General features: G+C 42.3%; 1 protein-coding gene across 1 annotated transcript; it reads left to right on the top strand.

The window, feature by feature from the left end:
• Nucleotides 1-5,155: 5,155 nt before the first annotated feature.
• LOC109922775 (triple functional domain protein-like) lies at nt 5,156-17,493 on the top strand (the record flags this gene model as incomplete). Its single annotated transcript, XM_048593291.1, has 3 exons — nt 5,156-5,369; nt 7,317-7,483; nt 17,322-17,493. Coding segments are annotated over exons 1-3 (553 nt in total), but the record flags the coding sequence as incomplete, so codon positions are not given.
• Between the last annotated feature and the right edge of the window lie 2,041 nt (nt 17,494-19,534).

The following is a 19,534-nucleotide window of genomic DNA, read 5'->3' as shown; positions in this document are numbered from 1 at the left end:
TTGAGCTATAGGGAGAGGCTGAATAAGCTGGGGCTGTTTTTCCTGGAGCGTCTGTTGCTGAGGGCCAACCTTATAGAGATTTATAAAATTATGAGGGGCATGGATAGGATAAATAGATGAGGCCTTTTGCCCAGGGGTGGGTGAGTCCCATAAACTTTTGTGTTTAAGATGAGAGGGAAAAGTTTTAAAAGGGACGAACGAGCAATGTTTTCACGCAGAGGGTGGTGCACGTATGGAATGAGCTACCAGAGGAAGTTGTGGGGTCAGGTACAAATAGAACATTTAAAAGGCATCTGGATGGGTGTATGAATAGGAAGGTTTAGAGGGATATGGGCCAAGTGATTACAAATGGGAGTGGATTTATCTAGGGTATCTGATCGGCTTGGACAAGTTAGACTGAAGGGTCTGTTTCCACGCTGTACATTTCTGTGATTCTGACTCATTTCGAAAGTGTTCAAAATTAAGTAATGTTGCTCGTAAGCAAATCTGACCTCAACTGCAACCAGTGTTGTAACCATTAACTGTAACCGTAACTGCTACCCTGACCAAAAAAATCACTGGTTCACTCCCTGAAATATCAAGTTGTCTGTTCTTGGTTGAACATTGCAATTGGCATCAATACCTTGAATCAATCAACTTTCTTTTTCCCAATATTTGTTAGAGAATACATGTTTGAATGTTGACTGAAACCAAAATGAAGCTCTTTCGTCTTGTACAGTCAAATACTTCACTGCTATACATTGTGTGCACTAATATGTGAATAATGGTTATAGTGTGCAGGGCACCCAGATGGTCAGGAGCTGTACCATCATGAGAGGTAATACTTGGAACAATAGAGCAAACAATTCGAAAAGAAGATGAATTAGTGTAACAATTTAACACATCTATATTATTGTGCATGTTCAAAATTAATACTCATAACTAGAATCAATACATTTTTCAATTTAGTTGGTGAGTAATTTGAGTTGTACTAGCGTAATTTCACACACATAGCTCACATGAGTTATATAAAATGAATCATTAGTTTTTTTCTGGCTGTGGTTCAGGTTACAACTGTGTCTGAGTTCTAAATGTAATATTTTTGCAGAAAGTTGGCCAGTTCCATTTTCCCTGCAGCTCACAGGTAATATTGGACTGTGTTTTGATATAATCAGGTGATTGTGAAGTTCATCTTTAAAGATGAATGAATCAGTATTTACATGTGAATATGTCATTGTCTTTATAATGTTTGCAAATGTTGGAATATTGAAAGTAACTAATAAAATGACATTGGATTTTTTTTACATTTAGAGAATTTTTTTTTACTGCAGCAACCTGGAGTGGGGATCACTTGTCCTTTCAATGATTTTATTTTTGCCGTATATTGGTGTAGCTCATCAAATAAGTTCAGTTAGAAATACTGGGTTGGGTAAAAGACACATGTCTTACTTTACCACAGGTTTGCTGCTTAGGTAATGGACCAGTTGCATCCTGCGCTGCAGAGTTTAGGCCGAGTGCATGTCCATGCTGATCGGAGTTGGGATTTTAAAAGAATATGTATGAATTAGTATTGATGTTTGAGTTTATGACTGTTGAAGTATAAGTTATTTTGTGAAATTACGTAGTTTATGAAGGCGGTGTTTTTTATAAGTTAGATAACACTGCTCAGAAACTTTGAAAATAGTGATTAGTTTGAAAATTCAACTTTTTTTAAAATAGCCACTAATCCCAATAAGTGAATGTTAGTTTAATATCAAGTGAAACTGTTTCAACTGAAATCTGATGAATTATTTATTTTGGCCTAATTAGTTTGAGACTGAGCAAGTATGTAAATAAATGCTGCTCTAATTGTATTCTTTCTTCTTGACCAAATACACAATATTACATTTGCAATGTTGTTATAGTTCAATATTACATACAAAGTAGATTCTGTATGGCTGCTAACTATTCAAAAAAGGAGGGAGGCAGGAAGAAGGAGACTACAGGACTCCAAACAACATTCAGATGGAATTCACCAGTTTTAAAATCTCCCTACCCTGGCCTCATCCCATGTCCAACCCTCCATCTCATCCCTGCTTCCTTGACCTGACACAACCTGTCCACCTTCTCTCCTACCTATCTGCCGCACCCATCCCGCTGACCAATCCCCACCACTCCCTACCTGCACTCACCTATCACCATCCCCCCTACCTTCCCCAGCCCCAACCCTCCTGTCTTTATTTATTTCCCAGCTCCCTTGCCCCTACCCATTTCTGAAGAAGGGTCCTGACCCGAAACGTCAACTTTCCTGTTCCTCTGATGCTGCCTGGCCTGCTGTGTTCCTCCAGCTCCATACTGTGTTGTCTCTGATTCCAGCATCTGCAGTTCTTGCTATCTCTGAAACTACAGGCCAGTTAGATTAACATCTGTCATAGGGAAAATATTACAAGTTATTGTTAAATATTTTATAACAGGGCACTTGGATAAGTTCAAGGTTAGCAAGAAGAGCAACACAGTTTTGCCAAAGGGAAAGGGAACCAGTGGTTGTATTCTACTTAGATTTCCAGAAAGCATTGGATTAGACACCACATTTGAGTGTTGTGAAAAATAGAAGCTGGAGGCTTTGGAGGTGACATATTAGTTTTGGAACAAGATTGGCTGTCTAACAGGTATTTTTCAGGCTGGTAGGATGCCATGTAAAGTATTCCACCCGGGTTAAAGCTAGGGCCTCAATTTATAACAATTTATATAAATGATTTAGACGAAGGGGCAGAAGATGTGGTTGCTATATTTGCCGATAACACCATAATAGGTAGGAAAGTGAGTTCTGAAAAGGGCATAAGGAGCCTACAAAGTGACATAGGTTAAGTGACTAGGCAAAGATATGGCATATGGAGTATAATGTGGAAAGTGTGAAATTTTCCCTTTGGGCAGAAACATCTAAATGGTGAGAGTCTCCGGTCTCTGAGATGTAGAGAGATCTAGGTCCTAGTGCATGAATTGCAGATGGTTATTGTGCGGGTACGGTAATTAGGAAAGTTAATTGAATGTCATGCTTTATTGCAAGGGAAAGTGAATGTAAGAATAGGGGATTATGCTTCAGTTATACAGGACATTCGTGGGACTGCATCTGGAGTACTGTGTAAACTATTGGTCACCTCACTTATTAAGGAGATTAATGCATTCGAAGAAGTTCAGAAAGGTTTACCAGACTAATATCTGGAATGGGTAGATTATCCTATGAGGAAGGGCGAGAGAGGCTAGGCCCATATCCTCTGGAGTTTAGTAGAGTCAGAGGTCTCTTAATTGAAACATTTACTTGAGGAGAATTGACTGGATACAGAATTGGCTTGAAGGTAGGTGGTAGAGAGTTGCTTTTCGGACTGCAAGCCTGTGACCAACAGTGTGCCACAAGAATTGGTGATGGGTCCACTGCTTTTTGTCATTTATGTAAATCACTTGGATGTGAACATAGGAGGTATGGTCAGTAAGTTTGCAGATGACACCAAAATAGGTGGTGTCATAGACAGTGAAAAAGATTATCTCAGAGTACAATGGGAAATAGATCAGGTGGTCCAATAGGCCGAGGAATGGCAGATGGAGTTTAATTTAGATAAATGTGAATTGTTGCATTTTAGTAAGGCAAACCAGAGTAGGAATTATACAGGTAATGTAGGGCCCTGGGGGATGTTACCAAACAGACACCTTGGGGTGCAGGTGGGTAGTTCCATGAAAGTGGAGTTGCAGTTAGACAGGGTGGTGAAGAAGGTGACTGGCATGTTTGCCTTCATAGGTCAGAACATTAAATATAGGAGTTGGGATGTCATTGATGTGGGTGTACAGTGCATTAGTGAGGCCTCTTTAAGAATACTGCATACAGGTTTGGTCCTCTTTCTATAGGAAAGATGTTGTTAAACTTGAGACGGTGCAAAAAAAATTTAAAGATGTTTCAGGGACTGGAAGGTTTGAGTTACAGAGAGAGGCTGAATAGGCTGGGGCTTTTTTTCCTGCCCTGTAGAAAGCTGAGGGGTGACCTTAGAGGTTTATAAAATCATGAGGGTTATGGTTGGAGTGAATAGTCAAGGCCCCTTTCCTAAGTTGGGGAATCCAAATTAGAGGGCATAGGTTTAAGGTGAGAGAGGAAAGATTAAAAAGGACCTGAGGGGTAACTTCTTCAAGCAGAGGGGAGTGTTTGTATGGAAAGAGCTTCCATAAGAAATGGTGGCAGGGGCTACAAAAGGCATCAGGATGGGCATATGAATAGGAGTTATGGGTCAAATGCTGGCAAATGAGACTGGGTCAGATTAGGGTGTTTGGTAAGCATGGACAAGTTGGACCGAAGGGTCTGTTTCTGTGCTGTGTGACTATGACCCTATGACTGGATGGATGTGGTAAAGATGTTTCCTTTGTGGGAGAATTTAGAACTAAGGGCCACCATTTTTGAAAAACAAAGTGAAGGGTCACCCATTTGAGACAGAGATTTGGGGCGGTGCGGTGGCTCAGTGGTTAGCAATGCTGCCTCACAGCGCCAGGGACCCGGGTTCAATTCCACCCTGTCTGTGTGGAGTTTGCACAATTTCCCTATGTCTGCGTGGGTTTCTGCCGGATTCTCCGGTTTCCTTCCACAGCCCAAAAATGTGCAGGATAGGTGAATTGGCCATGCTAAATTGCCCATAGTGTCTAGAGGTGTGTAAATTAAGTGGATTAGCCATGGGAAATGCAGGATAATAGGGAGGGAGTAGGGGGCGGGTCTGGGTGGGATGTTCTTTGGAGGGCCGCTGTGGACGTGTTCGGCTAATTGGTCAGAATCCCTACAGTGTGGAAACAATGAGATGAAAAAGCCTTTTTTTTTTCTCAAAGGGTTAAATCTTTGGCGTTCCCTTCCTCAGAAGGCATTCAATACAGAATCTTCAAATATTTTTAAGGCGAAGGTAGATAGGTTCTTTATTACCAAAGGGATGAAGAGTTTTCAAGGATTTGCAGAAATGTAAAATTGAGGTCAAAATCAGATCAGCCATGATCTTAGTAAATGGTGGAGGATCCTCGAAGGGCTGAGTGAGCAGCCCACTCTTGTTCCTTGTTTGTATGTTTGATGGTAACATTTTGATGCTAAACTGATGATGTTCACATGGAATTGTTTCCTACTCATGATTCCGTTCAAGCTTGCACCAATTCGGCATAGGTTGTATCAGTTACGATGGCCTGTTTCTTCCAGATCATTTCAGATCTCGAGTCCTGGAATGATGAGCTGTCTCAACAAATGAATGACTTTGACACTGAGGATTTGACCCTTGCTGAACAGAGGTTGCAGCACCATGCAGATAAAGCTCTAACCATGAACAACTTAACTTTTGATGTCATCCATCAGGGACAAGAGTTACTCCAGTATGTAAATGAAGTACAGGCCTCAGGTATGCTCCACTGAATGTGTTTCAGCTTTTAACTTGGGAACTGTTTAACTATAAAATATATAAAATGAGAAAAATGTGCACGATTGTGCCCACATGATGAAAGTTTTCAATTGGATAGTTGACCAAAGATCATTTTTGCAGGTTTGGAAGAGCTAAAATTTATAGCAGGTGAAAAGTGAGAAGAAGAGCAAGAGAGCTTTGGAATAGCTTAGTGGTAACAAAGGCATATGTAAGGTTTTCGACAGAAGTGCTGAAGAGGGGCCTGAGCCAACCGGCTTAATGTAAGTCTTTTGGTGGCAAAGAGGAAAAGGAGTCAGAAAGGATAACAGGATCATTAATGTTCAGGCTCAAAGGCACCAGAGAGAAAGGATGGCGTTGGCATCTCGGAAATAGAACTTCTTCATCGGAACCAAAAGATAGCTTTAAACTTCTGTTATTTATGGATCAGTACTAATTTTATTGAGTGGTAATTATAATACACGGAATTGCCAGACACAATCTCTATTAAGCAAGACTTTTTTTTTCCATTTTTGTAATTTGTTATAGTGTTTCTTTTGAGGGTTGCTATGAAAATATATGAAATGGAGTTTAGCAGCACGTAAAGAGCACATTGAAGTTCTAATCATTTTGGCAAAGGTTTGTATCATCCATCTGCTAAGGTGTCATTTTGTGCCTTGCTCCTTTTGTTAAAACCAGAGATTAATTTCTGTTGTATGGATTCAGAAGTAGACAGAAAGAATGGCACATGTCAACTCAACCATTCGAATATGGTCTCTGTGCTGCAATGGTTTTCTAGTTCTAGATTTTTACAAATGTGGTCAAATTTAGGTATTCTTGTTAAATCAGTACATGCTTATGGTTCATCTACTTAATAAAGAAAACAACAATGCCTATTTTAATTTGTCATGAATTCTTAGATTTATCATAGTTTACTGCATTGTGTGCTTTCCCACTGGCAGGATGGCCTGAAGAACTCCTCCTGTAGTAACCTTGCTACTAAAAGGCACAGCAAAGTGGCCCAGAGTGTCCATTCCTCAGGTTTTCTTGGAGAAAACTGTTTGTATTGTTGAGACAAGTAAATTGGCATAAATCGACAGTATAACTTATACCCAGATACAGTGGCTCAGTATATAGGAAGCTTTGTATGAATGGGCAGTTCTTAGGATTTGCAGTGAATACAATGTATCAAGAAATGCAGGTCCAGAAAAGACTGACCTGTTAGCCCTGAATTCTTTATATTATCTCTAAGATTGATAGTAAGTACTGCTGCTTCTTGACAGAATCATCGCATAATGGATAGTTGCTGTGATGAACCTGTCAACACTTCTTGCAGATGTCAGTCATACAGAACAGAAATAGACCCTTCAGTCCAACTAGTCCATGCCGACCGTAATCCCAAATTAAGTTAGTCCCGCCTGCCTGCATTCGGCCCCTATCCCTCAACCTTTCCCATTCACGTACTTATACAAATGTCTTTTAAACATTGTAACTGTACCCGCATCCACCACTTCCTCTGGAAGTTCATTCCACATGCTAACCACACCCTATCAAAAAAAAGTTATGCCTCATGCATTTTTAAAACTTTCTCCACTTAAAATTTTACCTCCTAACTTCAACTCCTCTATCCTAGGGAAAAGACACCTGCCATTCCCCTTATCTTATACCCCTTATGATTTTATAAACCTTTGTAAGGTCACTCCTTAACCTCCTACTCTCCAGTGGAAAAAGCCCCAGCCTCTGCTTATAAATCAAACCTTCCATTCCTGTGTTGACAAAAACCTTTGTAGTCTTTAGAATATGTGCACTTCCCCTTGATCAGATAATAATCGAGAAACGTAAATGATTATTACTGCAACCAAGTACGAGGACAGCACTTTTAGAAGAGATGTTTCGGAATGAACAAAATTTTCAAATAAATCATGTTCTGTCTTTGCTGTTACCCTTTAGGTGTTGAGTTAACCTGTGATAGAGATGTTGATATGGCAACCCGTGTTCAGGACCTGCTTGAATTTCTTCACGAGAAGCAACAGGAATTGGACCTCACTGCAGAGCAGCACCGCCGGCAATTGGAACAATGTGTGCAACTGAGGCATCTACAGGCTGAGGTCAAACAGGTTAGCATTCAGGGTGCTTTGCTTGATTATGACTAATCACCGTAATTTATTTTTGATGAAAATTCATACATGGGGAAATAGGAAATCTCACATTAGTAGCTTCTGCCTTGAAGTTCCATTATCAGTGTAGGGTAGAACTTGATTTTGTACACACCATGCATACCATACCTGGGAATGAATAATGCATAAGGCAGCCATCAATGGAAAAAGGATCCTTTCTGTTGGTTAGCAATAAAACACTCAATGCAAGAAAAATTCGGACTGCTCTATGTTCTTGATTGACCTTTTTATTCTTTCATGAGCTGCACTGGACATATGGGAGCACCAGCACATGCACATTCCCCTCCAAGTCTCAAACAGTCCTGACCTGGAACTGTATTGTCATTTCTTTTCTGTCGTTGTGTCTTAGCTTGGAGCTCACTCCCTAACACCACTGCAAGTGCACCACTGTAATAGTTTGAAGAGACAGTTTTTGAATACCATCTCAGAGGCAACAAAAGCTTGCCTTGCCAGCGATGCTCGCATTAAATAAAATAATTTTGTAAAAGATTGGGCTGAGGACATTATCCTGAGGAGTTCTTTTAGTAATGAGTAGTGTCCTAGGATGGAGGTGATTGGCCCACAGCCATCTTTCTTTTTCCTAGGTTATCCAAATAGTGAAGAGTTTTCCCTGATTCCCATTTACCTCAGTATTGCAAGACATACCTCTTCGATGCTACATTCAGTCAGATGCTACGTTGATATCATGTGCAGTCATACTCAATTTGTTTCTGGAATTTGACTCTTTTGTCCATTTTTGGACAAAGTTGTAATGAGGTTTATAATTAGAGTTCACCACGTTTTTCACTGCAGACATCTGAATGGTCTGAATGAAATTATTCCTTTCGTAAAACTGTGAACAGCTTTGAACATTCAACTCCAAAAATCTTTAGGAATTCAACTGGGACTCCCTGAACTGATTCTGTAAAAAGACCCTATCCAAGTTTTGTTACAATCCCTGATAAGACTCAGAATTTTGTAAACAGTTAATCAGGAATCAATAATGGTTTTCTTGACTATGCTGAAATTAGATGCATTTCGTCAAAGCTTTTTATCTTGCATTCATAGAATGATACAGTGTAGAAACAGGCTCTCCGGCCCAACATGTCCACACTGACCCTCTGAAGAGCATCCTACCCAGACCCATCCCTACCCCTTTCCCCTATAACCCACCTAATCTGCACACTCCTGAACACTGGGCAATTTAGCATGGCCAACCCACCTAACCTGCACACCTGTGGTCGGAAACCGGAGCACCCGGACGAAACCCAGGCAGACATGAGAAGAATGTGCAAACTCCACACGGACACCATCATGGGCCGAAGGGCCTGTACTGTTCTATGTTCTGTGTTCTATAGACAGTCGCCCAAGGCAAGAATTGAATCTTGGTCCTCAGCGCTGTGAGGCAGCAGTGCTAACCACTGATTCACTGTGCTGTGAACAGGCAAACTATGGTCAACAACACCATAAGCTGCACATTAAAGAGCGTACACAACCTATACAGGTCTCCTTACTGTTCTCAGCAGCTCACCCTGATGCAGCCATCGCTGCTAGTCACAAAAATTCTACAAAGCTTTGTTTTCTTCTTGAAAAATTTCGACTCTGTTTCTTCAAAGAGCTAGCCTGATTACAGGCTGTATACTACTTGGGTTCCTCATGTACAGCCTTCACTGAAAGGGCACATTATCCCAGATCTGTCATGCATGCTGTAAGGTCCAGCCTCCTTAGTTGTCTTTTTCAACTGAACTGACCTATTTCAGAGACTATGTTGCCTTATGTTAGCCATACCAAACTCCAGCACTTAAACATAGACGTAGAGCCACACTATGGCTAACAATTGCTTCTGAGCTACCCCAGTCACAGCGCTTAGTAGCATGAGGTTACCAGGGCTCCTCTGAGCTCCATGTCGCTCAGCAGTATGGAGCTTATATACCATTTCATCTGTTCTCGAATAATTCGTTACTAATTGCTGTTCACTGACCTTTGAACTGACTTGTAACTTCTAAACCCTCCCATCAGGGGTCCATTACTGGTCATAGGTAGAATCAATTGTATCAAACTATGGAGCAATCTGTGACTTAAATGTTAGGATACCCAATGGAGCATGATCGTTCTCCATAGGGGTTAGCTCACAGAAACAAAGACCTCAAAAAAATGAATGATTTCATTTCATTTGTGAGCTGATACAATTCCAATTTAATTTAAGAACATTTTTGTGCATACAGTTCAATGCGCCATGGAAATTAATCATGGCAAAGTAGGTTTGACATTTTGGGTTCAAAATACTGATCTAAATGTGGGAGCACAGTCTCAGGATAAGGTCTGATCATCTAGCTTTGAGATGGGGAGAATTTTTTGAAAAGAAGGTGTTGTGAATCTTTGTAGCCCTCTATCCTCGAGGGCTTTGCAGTCTCCATCATTCAATTCAATATATTGAAGTCTTGGATAGACAGATGTTTGATCCTAGAACATAGAACGATACAGCACAGTACAGGCTCTTCGGCCCATGATGTTGTGCCAACCTATTATCCTACTAAGATCAATCTACCCTGCATACCCTACATTGTACTATCCTCCATGTGCCTATCTAAGAGTCGCTTAAAAGTCCCTGAAGAATCTGACTCCACTACCACTGCCGGCAGCGCATTCCACACGCCCACCATTCTCTGTGTGAAGAACCTACCTCTGACATCTCCCTTATACCTTCCTCCAGTCACCTTAAAATTATGCCCCCTCGTAATAGTCATTTCTGCCCTGGGGGAAAAGTCTCTGACTACCCACTCTATCTATGCCTCTCATCATCTTGTACACCTCTATCAAGTCACCTCTCATCCTCCTTCGCTTCAATGAAAAGAGCCCGAGCTCCCTCAACCTTTCCTCATAAGACCCACCCTCCAGTCCAGGCAACATCCTGGTAAATCTCCTCTGCACCCTCTCTAAAGCTTCCACATCTTTCCTATAATGAGGTGACCAGAATTGAACACAATATTCCAAGTGTGGTCGAACCAGAGTTTTATAGAGCTGCAGCGTAACCTCACGGCTCTTAAACTCCATTCCACTGCCAATGAAAGCCAATACACCATACGCCTTCTTGACAACTGTATCAACTTGGGTCGCAATTTTGAGGGATCTATGGACGTGGACCCCAAGATCCCTCTGTTCCTCCACGCTGCCATTAACCCTGTATTCTGCATTCAAATTCGACCTTCCAAAATGAATCACTTCACACTTAGCTGAGTTGAATTCCATCTGCCACTTCCTTGCCCAGCTCTGTATCCTGTCAGTGTCCCGTTGCAACTTATAACAGCCCTCCACGCTATCCACAACTCCCCCAACCTTTGTGTCATCAGCAACCATACTAACCCACCTTTCCACTTCCTCATCCAAGTTATTTATAAATATCACAAAGAGCAGAGGTCCCAGAACAGATGCCTGCGGAACACCACTGGTCAGTCAGCCCCTGGCTGAATACTTTCCATCTACTACCACCCTCTGTCTTCTATTGGACAGCCAATTTTGTATCCAGACAGCCAAATTTCCCTGAATCCCATGCCTCCTTACTTTCTGAATGAGCTACCATGTGGAACCTTATCAAATGCCTTGCTAAAATCCATATACGCCACATCCACTTCTTCATCGATGTGTTTTGGCCCATCCTCAAAGAATTCAGTAAGGCTTGTGATGCATGACCTGCCCCTCTCAAAGCCATGCTGATTATTTTTAATCAAATTGTGCTTTTCCAAATAATCATAAATACTATCTCTCAGAATCCTCTTCAATAATTTGCCCACCAAAGAAGTAAGACTGACCGATCTGTAATTTCCAGGATTATCTCTCTCCCCTTTCTTGAACATGGGAATAACATTTGCCACCCTCCAATTTTCTGGTGCTACTCCAGTGGACAGTGAGGATGCAAAGATCATTGCCAAAGGGGCAGCAATCTCTTCCCTTGCTTCCCATAGAAACCTTGGGTATGTCTCATCTGGCCTCATGTTCAAATTTCTAGCACATCCTCCTTCCTAACATCAACTTGTTGGAGCATATCTGCCTGTTTCATGCTGTCCTCACAAATGTCAAGGTCCCTCTCACTGGTGAATACTGAAGCAAAGTATTTATTAAGAACCTTATCTGACTCCACGCACAAGTTCCCTCCACTATCCCTGATTGGCCCTACCCTCACTCTGGCCATCCTCTTGTTCTTCACATAAGCAGAGAATGCCTTGGTGTTTCCCTTGATCCTACCCGCCAAGGTTTTCCCATACCCACTTCTAGCTCTTCTAAGTCCATTCTTCAGTTCCTTCCTGGCTACCTTGTAGACCTCTAGAGCCCTGTCCAATCCTTGCTTCCTCACCCTTAAGTAAGCTTCCTTCTTTCTCTTGACTAGGTGTTCCACATTTCTAGTCATCCAAGGTTCTTTCACCTCACCATCTTTTCCTTGCCTCGGTGGGACAAACCTATCCAGTACTTGTAGCAACTGCTCCCTAAACAACCTTCACATTTGTGTCGTGCATTTCCCTGAGAACATCTGATCCCAGTTGGTGCTTCGTAGTTCTGGCCTAATAGCATTGTAATCCCCCCTCCCCCAATTAAATACTTTCCCATACTGTCTGCTCCTATCCCTCACATGACTACAGTAAAGGTCAGGGAGTTTTGATCACTATCACCTAACTGCTGTCCCACCTGGCCTGGTTCATTGCGAAGCACCAAATCCAATATGGCCTCCCCTGTAGTCGGCCTATCTACATATTGAGTCAGAAATCCTTCCTGGACCCACGTGACAAAATCTGCTGCGTCCAAACTATTTGCACTTGGGAGGTTCAGTCTATATTAGGCAAGTTGAAGTCACCCATGACAACAACCCTATTACTTCTGCACCTTTCCAAAATCTGTCTCCAAATCTGTTCCTCAGTGTCTCTGTTGCTATTGGGGGGTGGGGGGTGGGGGGCGTCTGTAGAAAACTCCCAATAAAGTGACTGCTCCTTTCCTGTTTCTGACTTCCACCCATACTGACTCAGTGGACAAACCCTCCTCCACAACCTCCCTTTCTGCAGCTGTGATACCATCCCTGATTAGCAGTGCCACTCCCCTACCTCTTTTACCTCCCTCCCTGTTTCTTTTGAAACATCTGTACCCCGGAACATCCAACAACCATTCTTACCCCTTTGTTATCCAAGTCTCCGTAATGGCCACATCATCGTAGTTCCACGAACTGATCCATGCTATAAGTTCGTCACCCTTATTCCAGACACTACTTGCATTGAAGTAGACACACCTCAAGTCGTCGCACTGACTGCCACTTTGCCCTATCAACTGCTTATCCTTCCTCACAGATTCTCTGCTTGCTCTATCTGCCTGTACACCAGCTACCCCATGTTCGGATTTGTAGCTCCGGCTCCCATCCCCCTGCCAACCTGGTTTAACCCACCCCCCCGCCCCCCCCCCCCCCTTCCCCCCCCAACCATCACCACCACCCCAACCACCACCACCACCCAATGGCTGTAACAAACCTCCTGCCCAGTATATTGGTGCCCCTCCAATTCAGGTGCAACCCATCCTTCCTGTACAGGCCCCACCTTCCCCAGAAGGTATGCCAATGATCCACAAACCTGAAGCCCTGTCTGCTGCACCAGCTCTTGTAGCCACATATTCAGCTGCACTCGCACACTGTTTCTGGCCTCACTCGCTCGTGGCACCGGTAGGAATCCTGAGAATACTACTCTGCTCGTCCTGGCTTTCAACTTCCATCCTAACTCCCTGTATTCACTTTTCAGGTCCTCATCCCGTTTCCTAACTATGTCATTGGTACTGATGTGTACCACGACTTGTGGCTGCTCTCCTTCCCCCTTAAGAATCCTGAAGACTCGATCCGAGACATCCCTGATCCTGGCACCCGGGAGGCAACATACCATCCGGGAGTCTCCCTCGGTACCACAGAATCTCCTGCCTGTTCCCCTAACTAGTGAATCTCTGATCACTCTTGCTGTCCTGTTCTCCCCCCACTTCCCTTCTGAGCCACAGAGCCAGGATCAGTGCCAGAGACTTGGCCTCTATGGCTTTCCCCTGGTAGGTCGTTCCCCCCCAACAGTATTCAAAGCGGGATACTTATTATTGAGGGGAACGGCCACAGGGGATCCCTGCACTGTCTGCCTGTTCCCTTTGCCCCTCCTGACAATCATGCAGCTACATTTTTCCTGTACCTTGGGTGTGACCACCTCCTTGTAACTCCTCTCTATCACCCCCTCAGCCTCCCGAATGATCCGGAGTTCATCCAGCTCCAGCTCCAGCTCCAGTTCCCTAACGCGGTCTGAGAGGAGCTGCACTTGGGTGCACTTCTCGCAGGTGAAGTCAGAAGGGACACCGGTAGTGACCCTTACCTCCCACATCCTACAAGAGGAGCATGCAACTGCCCTAGCTTCCATGCCGTCTACTTTAGATTGCCAAAAGAATAAAGAAAAAAAAGCCTTACCTTACCTTACCAACCCTCCATACAATCTTTTTTTTCAGTTAGAGGAGGAGGATGGGTGGGAGACACTACATGCCTAGTGTTTCGGGTTTAGCCAATGCCTGAATATAATAGTTCACTTCCCGGCTCGTGCTCTCACCACTCCCCGCTGTTCAAATCAAGAAGACCGCTGACTCACAAGGTAAGTTTTTATGAGGAAAACCTTGTCTTCCCGGCTGCCCCCTGATTCTCGGGGATTCTCTCGGGGATTCAAGGGATGTGGAAATGGGCATGAGTGTGGAGTTGAAGCCCAAAAGCAGCCATGACCATTTGAAATGGTAGAGCAGGCTCATACAGTCTTAGAGATCTACAGCACAGAAAAAGGCCATTCTGCCCATCATCTCCGTGTCAGTCAAAAACAACCACAATCCCATTTTCTAGCATTTGGCCGATAGTGTTGCATGCCTTGGCATCACAAGTGCACATCTAAATGCTACTGTAATGTGGTTTTCTGCTTCCACCACCCTTACAGGCAATGAGTTCCAGATTCCCTCACCCTTTGGATGAAGAAGACTTTCCTCTCATCTCTTCTAAACCTTCTACCCTTTACCTTAAATCTGCGCCCCTGGTCATTGATCCTTCCAAGAGGAAATGTTGCTGTTTGTCTGTCCTACCTATGCTCCTCATGATTTTATACATCTCAATCACGCCCCCTCTCAATCTCCTCTGCTGTAAGAAAAAACAGCCCCAGTTGGTCCAATCTCTCTTCATAGCTGAAAACCTCCAACCCTGGGGAACATCCTGGTAAATCTCCTGTGCACCCTCTCCTTTGCTGTCACATCTCTCCAAAACTATGCACTATACTTTAGCTGTGGCCTAAACAATGTTTTGGACAATTCCACCTCTCTACTCTTAAACCTTATGATTTGGCTAATAAAGGCAAGTATATAATATGCCTTCTTAACCACTTTATCCACCTGTTATGATGTGCTAAGGAGCATAGTTCATTCGTACCAAAGACCTTCTGATCCTCTGCTTCCCAGGGTCCTACTGTATTCCCTTGTCTTTCCTGCTCAAGTGCATTAACTCGCATTTAGCTCGATTGAATTCTATTTGCCACTCATCAGCCCATTATCTATGTACTTCTGTAATCTGACGCTATCCTCAATATTTACCATCCTACCAATTTTTGTATCATCTGCAAACCTAATAGTCATTCTTCCCATATTAAAGTCTAAATTATTTAAATATGCCACAAACAGCAGGAGACCAAACACTGACCACTGTGATACCCCACTGGACCTCAGTATGGAAAAACACGTCTCAACCATCGCCCTCTACTTCCTGCCACTCTGCTAATTGTGGATCAAATTGCCAAATTTCCTTGGATCCCATGGACTTTTACTTTGCTATCAGTTTTCCAAGCAGGGTCTTGGGCAAGGCTTTTGATAAGTCCAAGCAGACTACATTAAAAGCATTGTTCTCATCCACACATCTGCTCATCCCTTCAAAAAGTTCAATCAAGTTGGTCAAATATGACCTCCCATTAACAAAACCATGCTGGCTGTTCTTGATTAACCCTGCCTCTCCAAATACAGATTAATTCTGTTAATTCTGCCTCACTTGGCTATATGGTATATTGCTGTTCCTATTTCTTGTGTTCTTGTACACAAGCTAAGCACGGAAATTTAATATGTATGGAAATGTTTATATGGAGTAAATATTGGGAAAGAATGAAGAAGAAATGCCTTTTATTTCATAGAAGTTTCTCAACCACACTTTCCTGTTTTTCCCAATAATTCTTGCTGACCTGACAGATTAGAAATCTGTTTTCCTTGAATATTTTTAATGACCCAACCTTGACAGCCCTGTGCGGCAAAAAAATTCCAGATTCAATGCCCTTTGAAGGAATACCTCATCTGTTTTAAATGGGTGATCGCTCACTCTAAGATTATACCCTCTGATCCTAGACCGTCCCACAAGGTTAAACAGCTTCTCCACATCTACCTTGTCAGGCCTCCTAAGAAACTTCTATGTTTCAATAAGGTCCAAAGCTTCTGAAATATTTACTATCATATTCTACTTGCATGAGCAAGAGAATTTCAAATGGACTTTGTTGATGCTTTCAAATAGCTCACTTTCGCAGAACTCTTGTACTCATCTGGCGCAAATATGATTTTAGAGATGAGTTAATAGTATTAGTGCATAAATGGTGGTAGGATACTGTACTTGCTGATTGCGATTAATACACACTTACGAGGCTCCCATTTTCTCCAAGTGGAATTTATCTTAACTCTTGTTATTTTATAGTTGAGGTAATAGTTAAATGGTATGCACTGTTACGTGTTTGTCATTTGCATCCTTTGTGTTTTATGCCATGGGTTTTATGCCACTATTTACAGATAGCATTGAGATTGTTTTGTGGGCTCATCTGCATCGTGACTCATGTTGGAAATGATAATGGTGATGATTGATCGTTTAATTTTGGAAAACTTGCATAATTTCTCCTTTTATAAAAGCAAAATACTGCTGATGCTAAAGTAAAAACTGAAGATGCCGGAAATTTCAGCCAGCTGGGCAGCATCTGTCAAAGGAGAAGCAAAGTTAAAGTTTCAAGTTAATAAACTTTGATTTCTTTGATTCTTTGCCATCAGCAAGTTGGCTTCACAGAATACATTTGACTTTTTGTCCACTCTCTTCCTCTGACTCATATTGATTAACACCAACTAGAGTTTATGACAAATCACCATTAGACCTTCAATAAGACCTGTTGCGTATACGATTACCATTTACCAATTCAACAATCAATGCTCTGCATATGATAGACCTGGTAGTAAAATTAGATTTACTATCTTGAATGGAACAAGTTTGTTAAGTAGCTGATTTTAGATGCTAAAGAATTTTTATATTATACTCCAGGTTGTCACGTGAACTCTTAAGCTTATGCTTTCAATTCTGTTTGAAATTTGCAATTACAAAGGAAATATATCTGTTCTCTTACTGTGAAAGTGCATTTTATAACTATCTTCATACTGATAATAAAAATGAAAGATTAGGGAGTGATGTAGCCACTTTCATACATCATGCAGTTTACAATTTAGTTGAAATAATCTACTTTATCCTAAAGGAGTACATCTTGGTGTTAGTGGTATTAACAGTGAGTTGCTGACTCTTTCAGTATTGTCTTGTGCATCCCTCCCTTGGTTTTCTGCAATATTTGTATCACTGGTCTAGGCGGTGCACTCTGGAATTTTATCTCTAAGCCTTAATGCTTCTCCACTTCCTGCTCCTACTTCAGGTTCCTCCTGACAACAGAAACTTCATTGTACGCTGCTAACTTAATTGTTATTATTGCAGGTGCTGGGTTGGATTCGGAACGGAGAATCTATGCTAAACGCAGGTCTCATCACTGCTAGCTCACTTCAGGAAGCTGAACAACTACAGCGTGAGCATGAGCAATTCCAACATGCTATCGAGGTAAAACAGTTTCTAGCGATAATGTCCAGTTTCTGCACTGAAGAGCTTAAATGTATTTTAGAGCAACTCTGATACTTTTGTGGTCTAATATCATGTTTTCAGACATTTTTCACATATGATTAAAGATTATCTATTTCTCAGAGTGATAGCTCAGTCAAGCTAAAAGAGAATGGTTAAGTTCTTAAAGGTGACCTGTTACAATTAGCTGTCTTCATCTGAAGGTGCATGTGACATGAATCCCAAACATAATGCATGAGTTTGAATCTTAGAATCTTCTGTTCTCTTGGACTAGATCACTTTGTACCAATTGTCTAGGATTGTAATGTAGAAAAAAAGTTTCATATTATGGTTCTGGAGAAGGAAGACACTAAATAATCCACCCACATCAATCTCACTCCACCATATAAAACAGGACTTAATGTTTCTCAGCCCCATCACAAATACAGTTTACCACCAACACTACCTGTAGTTCAGCCATTCCAACCCCAAATTTTTATTTTTTTTTACCTTTAGTCTTGACAGCTGCATTGCACTCTCCACTAGTTTCTAATCTGCCTCCATCCAAAGACTGCAGCTTATCTAAACTTCCATGTATCTTACTTCGTGATTCTTCATTTGGCCCTTTTCTATAGAACATAGAATTGTACAGCACAGGAATGGGCCCTTGGCCCATGATGTTGTGCCAAACATGACGCCAAATTAAACTAATCCCTCCTGGCTGCCTTTGGTCCATATCCCTCCATTCCTTTCATATTAATGTGCTTATCTAAAAGTCTCTTAAATGCCCCCATTCTATCTGCCTCCACCACCACCCCAACAGTGCGTTCTAGACTCCTACCACTGTATAAAAAAAAATTTCCCCTTACGTCTCCTTTGAACATTCCACCTACATTTGAACTCTGGGGGAAAAACAATTCTGACCATCAACCCTATCAATGCATCTCATAATTTTATAGACTTCTTTCAAGTCTCCTCTCAGTTTCCCCCACTCCAGAGCAAACAACCCGTGTTTTTCGAGCTGCTTCTTATAGCTCATACCCTCTTATGCAGGGAGCAGCTGGTAAACCTCTTCTGCACCCTTTCCAAAGCCTCCACATCCTTCCTCTAATGTGGCAACCAGAATTGAACACAATACTCAAGTGTGGCCTAACCAAAGTCTTACAAAGCTGCACATCACTTCCTGACTCTTGTACTCAGTTCCCCAACCAGTAAAGACAAGCATACCATACGCCTTCTTTACAACCCTATCTACTTGCGTGGCCACTGTCAGGGAGCTATGGACTTGAGCCCCATGATCCCTCTGTACGTCAGTGCTGTTCAGGGTCTTCCCATTTACTGTATACTTTTTCTTAACAGTTGATGTCCCAAAGTGCAGCACCTCCCACTTACCTAGTTTAAACTCTATCTGCCATTTCTTCGCTCATATCTGCAACTGATCTACATCCCGCTGTATCCTTTGACAACTTTCTACACCATCCACAACTCCACTGATCTTTGTATAGTCTGCAAACTTACTAACACACCCATCTACCATTTTCATTCAAGTTGTTTATGTATACCACAAACAGCAGAGGTCCCAATACATGGACCTCCAACCTGAAAAGTGCCCTTTCACCATTACCATCTTGCCATCTATGGGCAAGCCAATTCTGAATCCACGTGGCCAAGTCACCATGGAACCCATGCATATTAATCTTCTGGATGAGCCTACCATGAGGGTCCTTGTCAAAAGCTTTATTAAAATCCATGTAAACAACATGCACTGTCCTACCCTCATTGATCACCTTTGAATTTTTTGAAGAGGTGACAATCAGTATAGTAAGATGTGACCTGCTCTACACAAAGCCGTGCTGATTGTCCCTAATTAGGCCATGCTTTTCCAAATGCGCGTAAACCCAAACTCTTAAGAATTCTTTCCAGTAGCTTTCCAACCACCGATGTGAGACTCACCATCCAGTTTCGTGGATTATCTCTATTTCCCTTTGTGAACAGAGGAACAACGTTAGCTACTCGCAAATCCTCCGGGACCTTTCCAGTCACTAGCGAGGATACAAAGAACTTGGTGAAGGCCCCAGCAATTTCCTCTCTTGCCT

The sequence above is a fragment of the Rhincodon typus genome, unplaced genomic scaffold (genome assembly GCF_021869965.1).
Source record: "Rhincodon typus isolate 14 unplaced genomic scaffold, sRhiTyp1.1 hic_rhity00002616, whole genome shotgun sequence".
Classification (NCBI taxonomy): domain Eukaryota; kingdom Metazoa; phylum Chordata; class Chondrichthyes; order Orectolobiformes; family Rhincodontidae; genus Rhincodon; species Rhincodon typus.
This window is presented reverse-complemented; position numbering and strand designations above follow the sequence as displayed.